Genomic DNA, 15870 nt, shown 5'->3' on the forward strand with positions numbered 1-15870 from the left:
AAGATTGACAGATTCGTTGCATTTTTAATTTTTCACTCTTTGTAAAAATAAATATAACACAAATTAGTCCCACTATAAAATAACTTATTAAAACTTGAATAGATTTGTACACCATATCCCGCCATGAAGCTTTTCTTTTCATTGCCATAAAAACGTATTACACATCTATTTCATGTCAAACTACTGACTTTTAAATATAATAATACAAAATTAATATCAAGGTTATACTATTCCGTTAATATTCATCGAAAACGAAAACCACACAAAAATTTATAATCGGATTTATCCATGATCAGGGTTTTCCTCAAAATATATTGTAAAATTTATTTTTTGAAATTTTTCTAAAGCTGTTATTACTACGTCTGATGTGTTCAACACTTCCATGGTTTACTAGCATGGTGCACTTCCATGGTTCAACAAAAACCGCAATCGTAACTCGATCGCGGCATACATATTTTTTTTTATAAAATAGATATTCTAGTATGCGGAAAACCTGATAGTCGACACGTATTGTCTATACCAACATTAAAAATCATTTGTTATTCAATAAATCTTGAAATATTCTGTGATGAATTTGCATTGTGATATCAAATCTCTTTCTCAATCTTAAACCTGAGATTTTATTTTTGGAATCAATGTTATATCATTCTTAATCTATGTACCTAAATTTGATAGCAAGCATTTTGTGAAAAGAGTCGTTGACTGACAACAAAAAGTTTAGTCGTTGAACTATAAAATCGAATTAACCCTCCATCAGAGTTATATTTTACAATTGAGTCTAGTTTAATTGTGATAAATTTAATACGTCTGTCGTAAAGCATTGAACTATGCATTCAAGATTAAACACAAAGACTTCTATGTTGGCAAACGATTCTCTTGGGTAGTTGCATTGTGCTCTCTATACCAAACTACTTAGTATCTGTATATCAGTAACATAAATCAAATATTTTAACATGAAACGGACTTGTAAATGGACGGATACGCAAATAGAGACAGAACACGCATATTGCTTGACATGGCGGGACATTTAATACTGTGGATTGAATTGTTTTCAAGAGTACCAATTTTCGTGGATTGAGGAAAGCTCACATTTTCGTGAATATTCGATTTCGTAATTTTTCAAAAGTTTACCAACAAGCCTATAGAAAAAATTGATCATTCGTAGATAATTTAACTATGTGGTTCACCTCACTCGTTTCCATGAAATCCACGAAATTTGATATCCCAAGAATAATGAAACCACAGTTATACATCTACTTTAATTTCCCCAACCAATGAAAATTGACGGTACTTGTACGATGCTGCTTCAGTTTCTTTTCTGTATAGTTAAAAAGGAAAGGAACACGTTGTTTGTGGTCGGATGATTGCATGATATCATGATCGTTGGTCGCATTGCACTTAGAGTGACTTGATGATAATGTACATGCTGACACATCGGTTTCAGGCTGACTTGATGATAATGTGCATGATGACTCAGCGGTTTTAGTCTGAATTGGTGAAAATGTACACGATGATGCAGCGGATTTAGTCTGACTTGATGCTAGTGTATATGCGGACACACCGATTTTACTGTCTAAAATGTCTGTATCTGATTCTAAATTAAAATTATTAACATCGCTAACTAAATTTGTAGAACCTAAATCGTAATCTTCTCTCTCGGTTTTGATATTACAAATGGTGGTATCCGTAGTATTTACAGAACCGCCCTTTTCTGTATATGTTTTGTTTACATCTATACCTAGAGGAGAATACACGCTTTCAACGTCACTTAAAGCTATATTCATTTTCTCTGAATATCCACTGTCTGTATCACTTAAAAATTTACCACGAGGTGAAAATGCATAACTATAACTGCCTCGGGGTGAATTAAAAGCACTACTGGATTCAATTGAGGAACCGACACTTTTAATTTGAGTTGAAAAAGGATCACTTTCTACATAAGGATGTGGAGATAAAATCAACATATCTTTTTCATTTGAAGAACAATTTTTAACAAAATCTCGTTGTTCAGTTTGTTGATCAACAAAAGCATGAACAGGAGAACCAATAAAATGACCACTGTTTTGGGGAATTTTAGTTTCAATGCCATACCCTTCGTCATCCGGGTCTCGCTTAATTCTTTTTATTGGTATCATTCCATTGTCATGTTCTTGTAACAGAGTAGTATCTTCGATATATCGAGGTGATTTACCTATCGATGCGGACATTCTGTTATCAATCTCCTTCGATACATCACGTGCATACATTTTATTTTTCTCAAAATGTATTAAAATGTGGTCTTCTAATTCCTTTTCTTTTACAAACTTTTTATCGCATATATCACACTGATGTTCTGTAGAAAAATCAGCACCAATAAAAGTAGGTTTTTCGAAATCGTTTGTCATAGATTCTGGTTTATTAAATTGATATCCGGGTCTTAAAGAATCACGTGCAGGACTATATCCCATGCCATCCTTTTCGGATTCCGATGTATCACATGTAGAACTGGTCATGTGATCAAATCTCACATGCTCTTCTAGTTGTTTTAGCTGAGAAAAAGATTTACCACATGCTTGACAACAACAAGTTGTAACATTTGAATGAATTAAAAGATGGCACTTTAAAAGTTTAAATGTTGCAAACTTCTCACCGCAGAATGAACAATCATATATAGTTTTCTTCCTTCTAAACTTGTTTATCATTTCTCTCTCTGAATGTCTGAGAACATGTGATTGAAGATCTGTTAAGGTTCTAAACGTGTCACAACAAAGATCACATTCAAACACTTGACGATTTTCACTTTCTGACAATTCCTTAAAATTGCCGATTTTTTTCCTGAAATGACTTGCATTATCATTCAAGTGTATTTGTTCATGATCTGATAGAATATTTTTACACAGAAAAACTTCGCCACATATGCCACAGGAATAAGGACCTCCCTTGTGATCATTATACTGTTTAGAAAACGATTTACCACCCCTATATATTAGTTTGCATATCGTACACGTGCATGGTGCAGCACCTTGATGTCGAATCAAAGTTTTCGTCAAATTGTTTCCAGTAGAACAAAGTTTTCTGAATTTCTGAGATTCATGCCATTTCGGAATGGCAGGTGCGTGACCAGTCAAATTTGAATTTAGCTGCACACTTTTATGAGTTGACTCATGTTCCTTTAAATGGCGTTCGTGGTTAAATCCAGCCCCACATGCTTTACATTTGTAAGGATATATCCCTATATGAGTAAGAATATGTTGCTCCAGAAGGTTGTCATACAAAAATTCCTCTCCGCAAACAACACACGTGTAAGGATTCTTCGATTCATGAGTTTTTATATGAGTATGTAATGATTTCTCCGTCAGAAATCTGGCATCGCAAACATGGCACTGATGAAAAATCTTTTCTGCGTGTGTCTTCATGTGTTCTAATAGAAACACGTTATTTACAAAGGTTTTCCCGCATGTATTACAAATATATTCCGATTCTTCTAAAACATGTATTTTTAAATGTTCTTGAAGTTCATGTTTCCATCGAAATTCTGATTTGCATATTTGACAAGTGTTTATAACGAGGCCACTGTTGTGAATAGTTTCAATGTGAACATTGAGATTATGTTTTGTCCAAAACTTTTGTCCACATCTTGCACACTCGTAATTCTTTTCTGAAGGATGTGTTCTAGAATGTCTTATCAGAATGTCATATGATCGAAACTTTTTATTGCATACATGACATTTAAAAGATTTGTTTGATGATGGGTTAAATTTGATCATTCGTTTGAAGTTTGGCGGCAACATGGCCGTTTCTTGGTAACTGTCATCGGAATCAGTAGTTTCTTCGTGTTCTTGTTCTTCACGATGGATTGTTTTAATTCTGTTTGCTTTTGATTGACAAACTTTACAGCTACATCGTTTCTTTATTTTATCCTTACATGTATCAAGATTATACATTGTTTTGGAATGTTTCGGTTGTATTCTATCTAAATTCATATCAGATCCACCCGAAAGTGTAAACGGTTCTTCTTTCACAAGAACAGGTATATCCTCATTACTGTCGTTGATATTTTTGTCTGTGTGGTTTCTTGATTTGAGTTCAGTGTCGGATAAATCACTTGTTTTAGAATCCTCGTCTGTATTACCATTACAAAGTTTATTTGCTATTAAATCGTTGAATGTGTTTTCGTCCAAATCTTGTAGTTTTGTTTTCATAGCTGTCTGAAGACCTGAAAATAAAAACAGATACGTCATTATATACATGACATGAATTAAATGTTTAAAATTCAATCTTTTTTCGGACAGGTATAGTTTATAGAAAACCATTGTAAACATATTGGTAAGATTTTATTAGTTCCATATCAAAATATGTAGACATAGATTTATCTCATTTCCATTATTTTTAATGTAGCTAAAAGTTACAAAAGTTTACAATTTAGTTTGTAAATCACAATTGATTTCTCTTAATATGTATAACGATAGTAACATTCATATTATATTAACTATGTTTGGTTGATTTAATGATTTAAATGATTTTAGAAAATAATTTAAAAAAAATTGGAACGTTTATTTAACTGGTAAGACACATATTTGAAAATAAATTGTAACCAAAAATAATCGTAATCAATTACAGACAGACTATTCAACAAATAGACATACTTTCTATGTAGTATTGTTTTCGCTATGATCCATCGTGGTATATGTCAATAAACTATAATTTTTAAGTTTTACCTAGAAATAAGGCAAATTTTAGATCATACCTATTTTTTGTTCTGACTGTTTCTATAATTGACCATAAAATATTGTAGTTTAAACAGATGATTTTCAAGAAAACTGTTTCGCCTAAGTTGTTGTAGTATGGATGGGAAATGTTCACAACAGTCAGAAGATTGAACCAACAAAGAGTTCCTATAGGCACACTACAATGAACCTTGTGAAATACATTTGACCAAAAGTAGCTGGATATTTCAAACCAACGTTTCTACTTTAAAAGATTGCTAAAACTAGTAAGAATGTTTTTGTCTTTCAAATTCAGTTCTTAACGACATGCATTCTTTTCAGGTTAATAATTTCCATTTGAATTGTTGTTCAATTTTTGATTTAATAGATGCTTTCAATTGGTTCCCTAAAAGAGAATGGTAAGAAACAAAACGGGTAAAACATTTATTTTCAACAAATAAAAGATTTTTTAAATAAATCTGTCCTGGTAAATATAATACTGCCGGTTTAAGTCAAAGATCGGTTGACATAAGTACTTACACTTGAAATATACGAAGGTAAGTCATTGACCACTAATCTATTAAAATCTTTCAAATAATATTTAAAATAATATTTGTGATGCTATATTATAAATACGAATCTGCTTAGCTTTATATAAATACATGCCGGCCACTACTCAATCATTACACTAACATTCTTTACACGACTTTTTACGGCCACAATTTTGCAACCAACACTTGAAAATTCATTGAACCGTGCAGAAAAAAACCCAACTATACACACTGCTTACATAAATTGTTCGAATTAATCATAAATGTAGCTCCATACAGGGGCGGGTTCTAGACTCTCCGTAAACCACAGGTACATCTTACTATCATCAGTTATACATTAAATTTTGTTTTCTTATTACTTATATCACCAGAGCAACACAGCTACCAGCGAAATCTTGAAAAAAGTTCAGCAAGAAATCCTGAAAATAAGCTCATGGTCAGATGAACCCTGCCCCTCAGAGCAAGTATACCTAGCAATCGTTCCATACAGTACTTATTAATACACGTAATACTAAACTAAAAAAACTAATATCACAGTAAATAACCTACCCTTTCAAACGTAACGAAACTTTTACTACATCTAATGACTTTTGCCGTACGTTTAGCTTATCCTTTATTGACTTTTTACTTAGTTTTTATTGACTTGAAATGTTTAAGCTACACATACCCTGTAAATATATTTATTTTATATTGCAGCAATTAAATCTGCAATCGAAAAGACGAGCTTTGTAAAATGTGGTTAAAACTATGTTTGCTCTCCTGCTCTGTTAAGTTTAATGGTTGGTTGGTTATTTTGTTGAGAATTGTTTACATCTATAAAAAATAACCATCAATCTAGGCATTCATTAAGTGACATAGGGGTATGGAGTAGCAAGATACCTCGTCACGGATCGATTTCTAGTTCGAGCAATGTTCTTACTTTTACCGTCTTAGAGTACTTATGTTCATTCAGTTGTTTGATCATATTGATTTTCGTAATCTGCATAACATTGAGAATGGAAATTGGGAATGTATTAAACGACAACAACCTGACCAAAATGCAGAAAACAGTCCAAGGCCACAAATGTGTCTTTAACTCGGCCCCGGAGAGTGCTTTAACTCGCCTCTCGCGAAAAAGTGTACTAGTTCAGGGAAAATGGATGTCCACCTGAACTCCGAAATATATAACTGAACTAAAAAAAGACCCAGCAACATACAAGACCAACAAAGGCCAAAGGATCATAACTTGGGACAGGCGCAAAAATGCGGCGGGGTTAAACATGTTTTGGGATATCTCAACCCTCCCAATTACCTATGAATAATAAACATTCACACAACAACAGGCACAATAAAATTCAGTTTAAAAAGAATTCCGATGTCAGAAGAGGCCCTAGAAGCTTAACTAAATGACAATGATAAATAAACTAACAAAGGACCTCTAGCACTTATTGACATGCCAGTTCCATACACATAGGCGGATCCAGGGGGGGACTTTGGTTGATTATATAGGGAATCACTGAAGCATTACTGGAGCGGAACGCCTCTTAGGTCGGGTCAATCAGCCCCCCCCCCCCCCCCCCCCCTTATGAAAAAATCTGGATCTGCCACTGATACATCAACTAAACTGATTAAAAGAATATGCTTTCATCATATGAAAATCAAGCACAATCAATCCCTGCCGATATTGGTTTAGTTTCATAGTTTCATACAATCATAAAATATATGAGAAGAACATTACCCGTATCATGTCAATAACTGATTTTAGAATAAATGTGTTTAATTTCCAATACATATATATATATATCCAACGCATTTATAACATTTGTAAAATTTTGTAAAATTGTAAGCACCGTATTCAGGTTTTGTTTGTTACTCTACTTTTTCAAAGTTGTATTATACATTAATCAATTAGTCTTCTTTCTAGAAAAAAAGAAAACCCTTTTAGACACGCCTTTCATTATGAAACACAAGTCGAGAAGTCGATTCATTGTGTTGGAACAACAGAATGATCTATAATTCCTGGTCGCCATTGAATTGAGAAGAGACAAGTTTATAAAGTATTAATTCCGCTTCATGTTATTGTCGATATTTTCAATAAATATTACATGTACTTACATGGCTGCATTTTTAGTTACAATTTTTTCAAAGTCCTTACAACACATACAGTGTATAATCATAATTATGGTGAAATATAATTTTAAAAATGGCATTTCATGAAGTTAAATTCCAGTGAACCATATCGAACACGGTTTAGATTTTACTATATGTTTGAAGATAAACATACTGATTGTATTATTAAATCCTTCTATTGATTATCATATTACGATGTCACGTCAAAGGTTTCTTTTGAACACTCGGGTAGTACGGCTTTTTACGCATCGTTGAACAATACTACCTTTGTTTTATTTGAAGTAAACATTGGTGTACTTGAACCAATGTATGCGACCAAGGTTGCTTTGATTAGAACGTCGAAGAATATAAGTTGCTTTGAAGTAGTAATTATATAAATGGAAGCCATAATCTGTAACAATATTTTTATTGGTAGGGAGCAGTATTCCTACAGGAACAGATATTATGGCACTGAGATTGTTTAAAACAAAATTTCTTAATGAATTTTTGAAATTAGGAACGCAAATAGTTATTTTTTGCCCAGTTAGTTCCTTTAGGTGAGTTTCGGTCTTGGTATCAGCACCCATTATTGATGATAAGTGCTATTGATAAGTTGTCCGTACTATACAATAGTAAGTTTCTGAGTATGGGATATATAGTTTACTGTGGTTGCTGATTTGCCATGCGTTATAAAGGAAAACAATAAGGCCTGAAGACGATGTATAGCAAAGAGACAAAGACACTTCATTTTTTTTCTTCTATTTCACCAATTTCTTGGATTCAACAAAAAAATAAAGAATGAGGAATGTTCCATTTGAAAAAAAAATAAATGTCCAAAATTATCTTGCAGGAGTTTTTTTTCAAATTATCCCACTGTATGTGAAATTCTTCACTATTCAGTATAACTGGTTAAAACTATCCTCTTTTATTGAATCTTAACTAGGCGAATATTTGTTTTTCTAACAATGAACGAAAGGTGTTTCAGTCAAACTTACAAAAGGACAATAGCACTTGAACAACGTTTTAAACATTTTTTAACAACTTTAAAAATAAATAGAAAATGATCGAAATATTGTTCAAGCTAGTTATTGTGAAACCAGATCACTCTTTTTAAATTTTTGCCATATCTAATTGCTTTTTAACTGCACAGTAAACTTTGAAAATGAAGTCTAAGGTGAAGGCAGTTTATTAAAAAAAAACATTCAAAAGGTAATCAGTTGTGCGTGAGATTGATTTTGTTTGTAAGGTTTTATGACCACAAAACCTCGGATATTTTGTTGAACAAGAAAGAAATTAGGTGCGAGAGAGGAATTATGTTGATAAAATGGGTGGTATAACCAAAACGCCTAAATGACAAAGCAGTTTCAATGAACGAGAAATTCAACCTGTTAACTCTAAACACATAATACATTAAAAAAAGACTTAAAAAGAAAGAAAAAAAGTGTTTTCCGTCAACATATGTGAAAGATAAAATCAAAAAGATGGAAAAGTTTATTCTAACCAAATATTAATGTGGATATGATACAATGTACTTGTAATGTGTCAGCCCAAATATTAATTCAATTTTGACAATTTTTTAAAACGCCAGTAAAGTATTTGATTTTAGTATCACTGTACTATTGATCCAACCATTGGTAATCATCTACCGATATATATATAGTCATATAAGCTCATCTTTATAATTGATATGGCTTCAATTTTTCATGGAAGATATTTAGTTTACTATATAAGTATCAAATGCAAATATTAAGCTCTCCTGTCATTTTAAATACTTGGGATATTATAAATAGTAACGTCATTCAAATTTTATGGTATCCCTGTTTTCACATAAAGCGACTGAGATATTTTATAGCACCTGAAAATATAATTTTAAGCTTTTTTATTTTTTATTTTGCCAAATGAATTTGAATTTGATAAGTTTTTGATTTTTATATATTTTTTGCTTTGAGCATCCCTAGACGTGTTTATTTTTTAAAATACGTAATTGGTGCAGTAAAATTGGTACCGTTAATAGTGTTATTAAACGAAAAAAATATTGTGATAACTGTTTTTCTTCAAAATCTCCCCTGTTTACATATATAGAAGTAGGAAGATATGGTGAGTGCCACTGAGACACACTCGAGGGAATTAGTTTACGGGAATGCCTCAATTGTGTCATTGCTTCTTTTCAAACAAAAAAGGGAGGTTCATGGAAGAGCCTTCACAAAAGCTTTTACACTTATACTTATCGGGCATGAAAATTACCTTAACTGTCCTATTCAGAATCGAAATCATTGATGCAAGCTATACTTAATTGTAGTTTTAACATGGGTAGGCATGATATTCGTGTTATTTTAGCCCTCACTATCGCTTGAGAAAAAATAATCCCAAATATAATGCCTACCCATATTAAAACTACAATAAAGTATAGCTTGCATTAATTATTTCTTAAGGATGTACACCTCTGAGGAGCCAAACATTTCTAGAATTAAACTTTTTTTTTTAACCAGTCCTGTTTTTTTTTGGTTAATAAGACTGTAACAAAATAATTGGTGAAGAAAAAATCATATGGTGGTGCACTTCTTTTTTTGCTATGGCCCTTTGAAAATGCCCAATTTTGATGATTTTCCCATTTTTCATCGATTTTTACCTATTTTTGGGTTATTATCGTGAAAAAAATCACAGTTCTACAATTAAACTTTTTTTCATACTTTCTATAAAGATGAAGTGGACCAATCTGAATAAATTTTACTTACAAAAACTATAGGTAGGTGTTGATATAAGAAAGTTTTATCATATTTTGATGCTTTTTTGTGTAAAATTTACCATGCTGTCAATTTTGTATTTTTGTAATTTTCCTCAGTTTTAAGAACAAAATGCATATTGTTTCAACTTTTTTGTTATAAATGATTGAAAATATACATATCTAAATAAAGGCAACAGTAGTATACCGCTGTTCAAAACTCATAAATCCATGGACAAAAACCAAAATCGGGGTAACAAACCAAAACCGAGGGAAACGCATTAAATATAAGAGGAGAACAACGACACAACACCGAAACGCAACAGCACACAGAAACGGACCAAGCAACAGACAATACACCACGAGAATAACAAATATAACATCAAAACCAAATACATGAATATGGGATAGACAAGTACCGTGCCACATCTTATCTCAAAAATAAGAGAAAACAGAAACGACTCAACGTTAAAATGCAACACACACACAGAAACGAACAATATTATAACAATGGCCATCTTCCTGACTTGGTACAGGACACTTTTAAAGGGGAATAAAAGTGGTGGGTTGAACCTGGTTTTAAGGCATGCCAAACCTCGCACTTTAATGGCACAGTTAAATATAACATTGAAATGAAAACAAAATATTACAGGACTACAATACAAATAAGAAATTTGAAAAGACCAAAATGATATGGGATGTACATGTTTCTTGTAAAATCATTTTTTTGTATCCCTCACCCCTTTTCTCAGAATTTTGGCTAAAAATACTGACTTGATTGGTCATAAAATTTTAAAACTAGATTACTCAAAGACTATTCATTGTAAATACGCAATTTTTTCACAGATTTATGTTTGATTATAATATTTTAAAAATTCATTGATATTTTCCACTTGTATCAAATGTTTTGGAAGTTATTCAAGAACGAGATTTCAACGAGAATGAATGAGACTTAAAAGTCAGAAGAATACATCCTTAAATGAAAAACGATGCAAACGAGAAAACTTATATAGCTTTTCGTTAATCACAAAATGATGAATTGAAATATTACAGTAAAATAATTCTTACAGCTGTCATAAACAGCTTATCTTATATTTTCCTTGACTGTCGACACCTGTTTATGTAACACATAACAATTATATTGGTTTTGTCTCGTACCTTATCTTCTTATTTTTCTATCTTTGTATAGCATACATTTGTTTACTCGATTTAACATATAGAGAAATGGAAAGGTTTTTTCTCACGAGTTTCACAAATAGTCTGAAGAAGGAGGCGTATGGACCAGAGTATATTAAAGAGCTGCAATCCGACACATATGGCTAACTTTGAAAGCTCTGCGAATTTAATTTTGTTATACATTTACATGTACACATTGGTTTTCTCGATGACAATTTTTCATTTCGCTTGTCGGTTTCTTTTAACGCTTACCATACAGTAGAGGTTTTGTATAATGTTGCGGGCAGTTAGTCAGTATGTATAGTTGCCTACATAGTTTTTTTGTTCGTTCAATGGTGAAGGCAGCTAGTCAGTCTTTATAGTTGCCTACATACTAGTAGTTGTTTTGTTCAATGTTGTAGGCAGTTAGGCAGTCTTTATACTGGCCATCATAGTTGCTTACATTTGCGTTATATGGGATCTTGTGGACAGTTGTCTGAGTTGCAACCGCACTTGATGTCATTATTTTTAAGTTATTTGTATTAAATGATACAAAACAAACACACGTAATAGAATCTTACAGTAAGAAAACGATTTGATAAGAAACTTTTGGTGTTGCTTTAAATTCACAGAAGACAGGTACCAACACCAAAAGTTTCTTATCAAATCGTGTTCTTACTGTAAGATTCAATCTTAGTTGGTAGATGCACAGATATACAAAGCAATAATGAAAAACACTTATTTCACATTTCGAATCAGTATAATAGAAAACACAATTGTCAAGGACAAGATTGATACAGTCATTTCAAAACCAACGGAACCCGCATCGATTATATAAGGATCGGAATCCACAAGCAGTCCATTTGATTCAGATAAAGCTGTTATTTCTTGCAATACAATGCAAGAAAAGGTTGTACATAAAATACATTAAATGAATACTTACAATGAATAGTTTCCATTTGTAAAACAACAGACTTATATACTTATGACAAACATGTAAGTAATACAGGTGTCACAATAACATATTGCTACATTATATATTGAATATCTTCACTTCTATTGATTCATGTATATTGTATGGGAGATGACCTATCATGAATGGTATAAACCATCATGAAAACCTCTACATATCATTATAATGTAAAATGTGTAAAACAACATCAGCAGTTAAAAAACGGTATAAAGTAAAGTATTTGATTTAGTTAAACACAAATATCAATTGGTATATTTTCAGATAAAAATTATAAAAATATATTCTATTCGTCTTTTATTTACTTTTGACCAAAAATAGTGATAACATTCTTTAAGCCTTTATCAACTGATTATCACAGCTTGTTCTTATGCTAAGCTGTTTCAACAGATCAACAATATGTTCTTTTGTACACACATAGTTGTTTTGTGATTGGAATTCTTAAACGTTTTGTTATTTGGGGGGTCTTTAGTAGCTTATTAAAGGTATGTAGTATGCTCGTTGCTGTGATGCCGTGTAGCCGTGACATTTAGTTCCCTATAGTTGTCTCACTGGCATTAGCTTGGAAGCTAGCAATCCCAACAGCCACTTGGAAACAAACAAACAAACAATCTATACACGCACATTTGAACTAACTATTCCTACAACCACTTGTGAACTGACAATCCCTATACGCACTTAGAAACTTACTATTCCCACAGCCACTTGTGAACTGACAATCCCTATGCGCACATAGAAAAAACTATTTCCCACAGCCACTTGTGAACTGACAATCCCTATGCGCACTTAGAAGCTTACTATTCCCACAGCCCCTTGTGAACTAACAATCTATATGCGCACTTAGATACTAACTATTCCTACAACCACTTGTGAACTGACAATCCCTATGCACACTTAGAAACTTACTATTCATACAGCCACTTGTGAACTGACAATCCCTATGCGCACTTAGAAACTAACTATTCCTACAGCCACTTGTGAACTGACAATCCCTATACGCACTTAGAAACTTACTATTCCCACAGCCACTTGTGAACTGACAATCCCATGCGAACATGGAAACTTACTATTCCTACAGCCACTCGTGTACTGAAAATCCCTATACGCACTTAGAAACTAACTTTTCCTAAAGCCACTTGTGAACTGACAATCCCGATGCGCACTTAGAAACTAACTATTCCTATAGCTACTTGTGAACTGACAATCCCTATGCGCACTTAGAAACTAACTATTCCTACAGCCACTTGTGAACTGACAATCCCTATACGCACTAAGAAACTTACTATTCCCACAGCCACTTGTGAACTGACAATCCCTATGCGCACTTAGAAATTAAATATTCCTACAGCCACTTGTGAACTGACAATCCCTATACGCACTTTGAAACTTACTATTCCTACAGCCACTTGTGAACTGACAATCCCTATGCGCACTTAGAAACAAAGAAATCTTACAGCCACTTGTGAACTAACAATCCCCATGCGCACATGGAAACTTACTATTCCTACAGCCACTTGTGAACTGACAATTCCTATGGGCACTTAGAAACTAACTATTCCTACAGCCACCCTGTGCGCACTTAGAAACTACCTATTCCTATAGCCACTTGTTAACTGACAATCCCTATGCGCACTTAGAAACTAACTATTCCTACAGCCACTTGTGAACTGACAATCCCTATGCGCACATGGAAACTTACTATTCCTACAGCCACTTGTGAACTGACAATCCCTATGCACACTTAGAAACTAACTATCCCTACAGCCACCCTGTGCGCACTTAGAAACTTCCTATTCCTAAAGCCACTTGTGAACTGACAATCCCTATGCGTATTTAGAAAGTTACTTTTCCTACAGCCAATTGTGAACTGACAATCCCTATGCGCACTAAGAATCTTACTATTCCCACAGCCCCTTGTCAACTGACAATCTATATGTGCACTTAGATACTAACTATTCCTACAGCCACTTATGAACTGACAATCCCTATACGCACTTAGAAACTTACTATTCCCACAGCCACTTGTGAACTGACAATCCCATGCGCAGATGGAAACTTACTTTTCCTAGAGCCACTTGTGTACTGAAAATCCCTATACGCACTTAGAAACTTACTTTTCCTACAGCCACTTATGAACTGACAATCCCTTTGCGCACTTAGAAACTAACTATTCCTACAGCCACTTGTGAACTGACAATCTCTATGCGTACCTTAGAAGCTTACAATTCCCACAGCCACTTGTGAACTGACAATCCATATGCGCACTTAGAAAATAACTTTTCCTACAGCCACTTGTGAACTGACAATCCCTATACGCACTTTGAAACTTACTATTCCCACAGCCACTTGTGAACTGACAATCCCTATGCGCACTTAGAAACAAAGAAATCTTACAGCCACTTGTGAACTGACAATCCCCATGCGCACATGGAAACTTACTATTCCTACAGCCACTTGTGAACTGACAATTCCTATGCGCACTTAGAAACTAACTATTCCTACAGCCACCCTGTGCGCGCTTAGAAACTACATATTCATATAGCCACTTGTGAACTGACAATCCCTATGCACACTTAGAAACTAACTATTCATACAGCCACTTGTGAACTGACAATCCCTATGCGCACATGGAAACTTACAATTCCTACAGCCACTTGTGAACTGACAATCCCTATACACACTTAGAAACTAACTATCCCTACAGCCACCCTGTGCGCACTTAGAAACTACCTATTCTTAAAGCCACTTGTAAACTGACAATCCCTATGCGTATTTAGAAACTTACTACTAGTATTCCTACAGCCACTTGTGAACTGACAATCCCTATGCGCACTAAGAAGCTTACTATTCCCACAGCCCCTTGTGAACTGAGAATCCCTATGCGCACTTCGATACTAACTTTTCCTACAGTCATTTGTGAACTGACAATCCCTATGCATACTTAGAAAATAACTATTCCTACAGCCACTTGTGAACTGACAATCCCTATGCGTACCTTAGAAGCTTACTATTCCCACAGCCACTTGTGAACTGATAATCCCTATGTGCACTTAGATACTAACTATTCCTACAGCCACTTGTAAACTGATAATCCCTATCCAAACGTAGAAACTTACTATTCCTGCAGCCACTTGTGAACTGACAATCCATATGCGCATTTAGAAACTAACTATTCCTACAGCCACTTGTGAACTGATTATCCATTGTCCATTCGTTTTTATTCGATTCGTTATTTGATATTGCCATGTGATTATGGCATTTCACTATCTTGGAAACGAACAATCCTCCTGGAACTTGTGAGCTAACAGTTCTTATTGGAACTTGTGAGCTAACAATCTCAAATAGAAAGTTGAAACTTACAATTCCTAATGCACTTATCCTACAGGGACTTTGGAACTAACAACCCGTACACCCTTGCAAATTAGCAAGCTCTACAGTCCCTTTAGTTTAAACATAAAATTGAGAATGGAAATGGGGAATGTGTCAAAGAGACAACAACTCGACCATAGAAAAAAACAACAGCAGAAGGTCACCAACAGGTCTTCAATGTAGCGAGAAATTCCCGCACCCGGAGGCGTGATTCAGCTGCCCCTAAACAAATATATACTAGTTCAGTGATAATGAACGCTAAACATATTTATTCATCATCATCACAGTCCCTTTGAAACTAACAATCTCTAACGACACGCAGGAAATAAA

General features: G+C 33.8%; 1 protein-coding gene across 5 annotated transcripts in view; it reads right to left on the reverse strand.

The window, feature by feature from the left end:
• The window catches only part of LOC134712032 (zinc finger protein 33B-like), a 19748-nt gene continuing 3878 nt past the window's right edge, over window positions 1-15870 (reverse strand). For 4 of the 5 annotated variants that reach the window (XM_063573139.1, XM_063573142.1, XM_063573137.1 and 1 more), the window contains exon 2: window positions 1-4195. In XM_063573139.1, coding sequence (XP_063429209.1) covers window positions 1254-4181 — 2928 coding nt within the window. In that variant the 5' untranslated portion in view covers window positions 4182-4195 and the 3' untranslated portion in view covers window positions 1-1253. Of the gene's footprint in view, window positions 4196-7330; window positions 7489-15870 lie in introns of those variants that run through there. The other variant, XM_063573138.1, reaches the window with a different exon arrangement.

This window comes from Mytilus trossulus, chromosome 3, assembly GCF_036588685.1.
Source record: "Mytilus trossulus isolate FHL-02 chromosome 3, PNRI_Mtr1.1.1.hap1, whole genome shotgun sequence".
In the NCBI taxonomy this organism is placed as follows: domain Eukaryota; kingdom Metazoa; phylum Mollusca; class Bivalvia; order Mytilida; family Mytilidae; genus Mytilus; species Mytilus trossulus.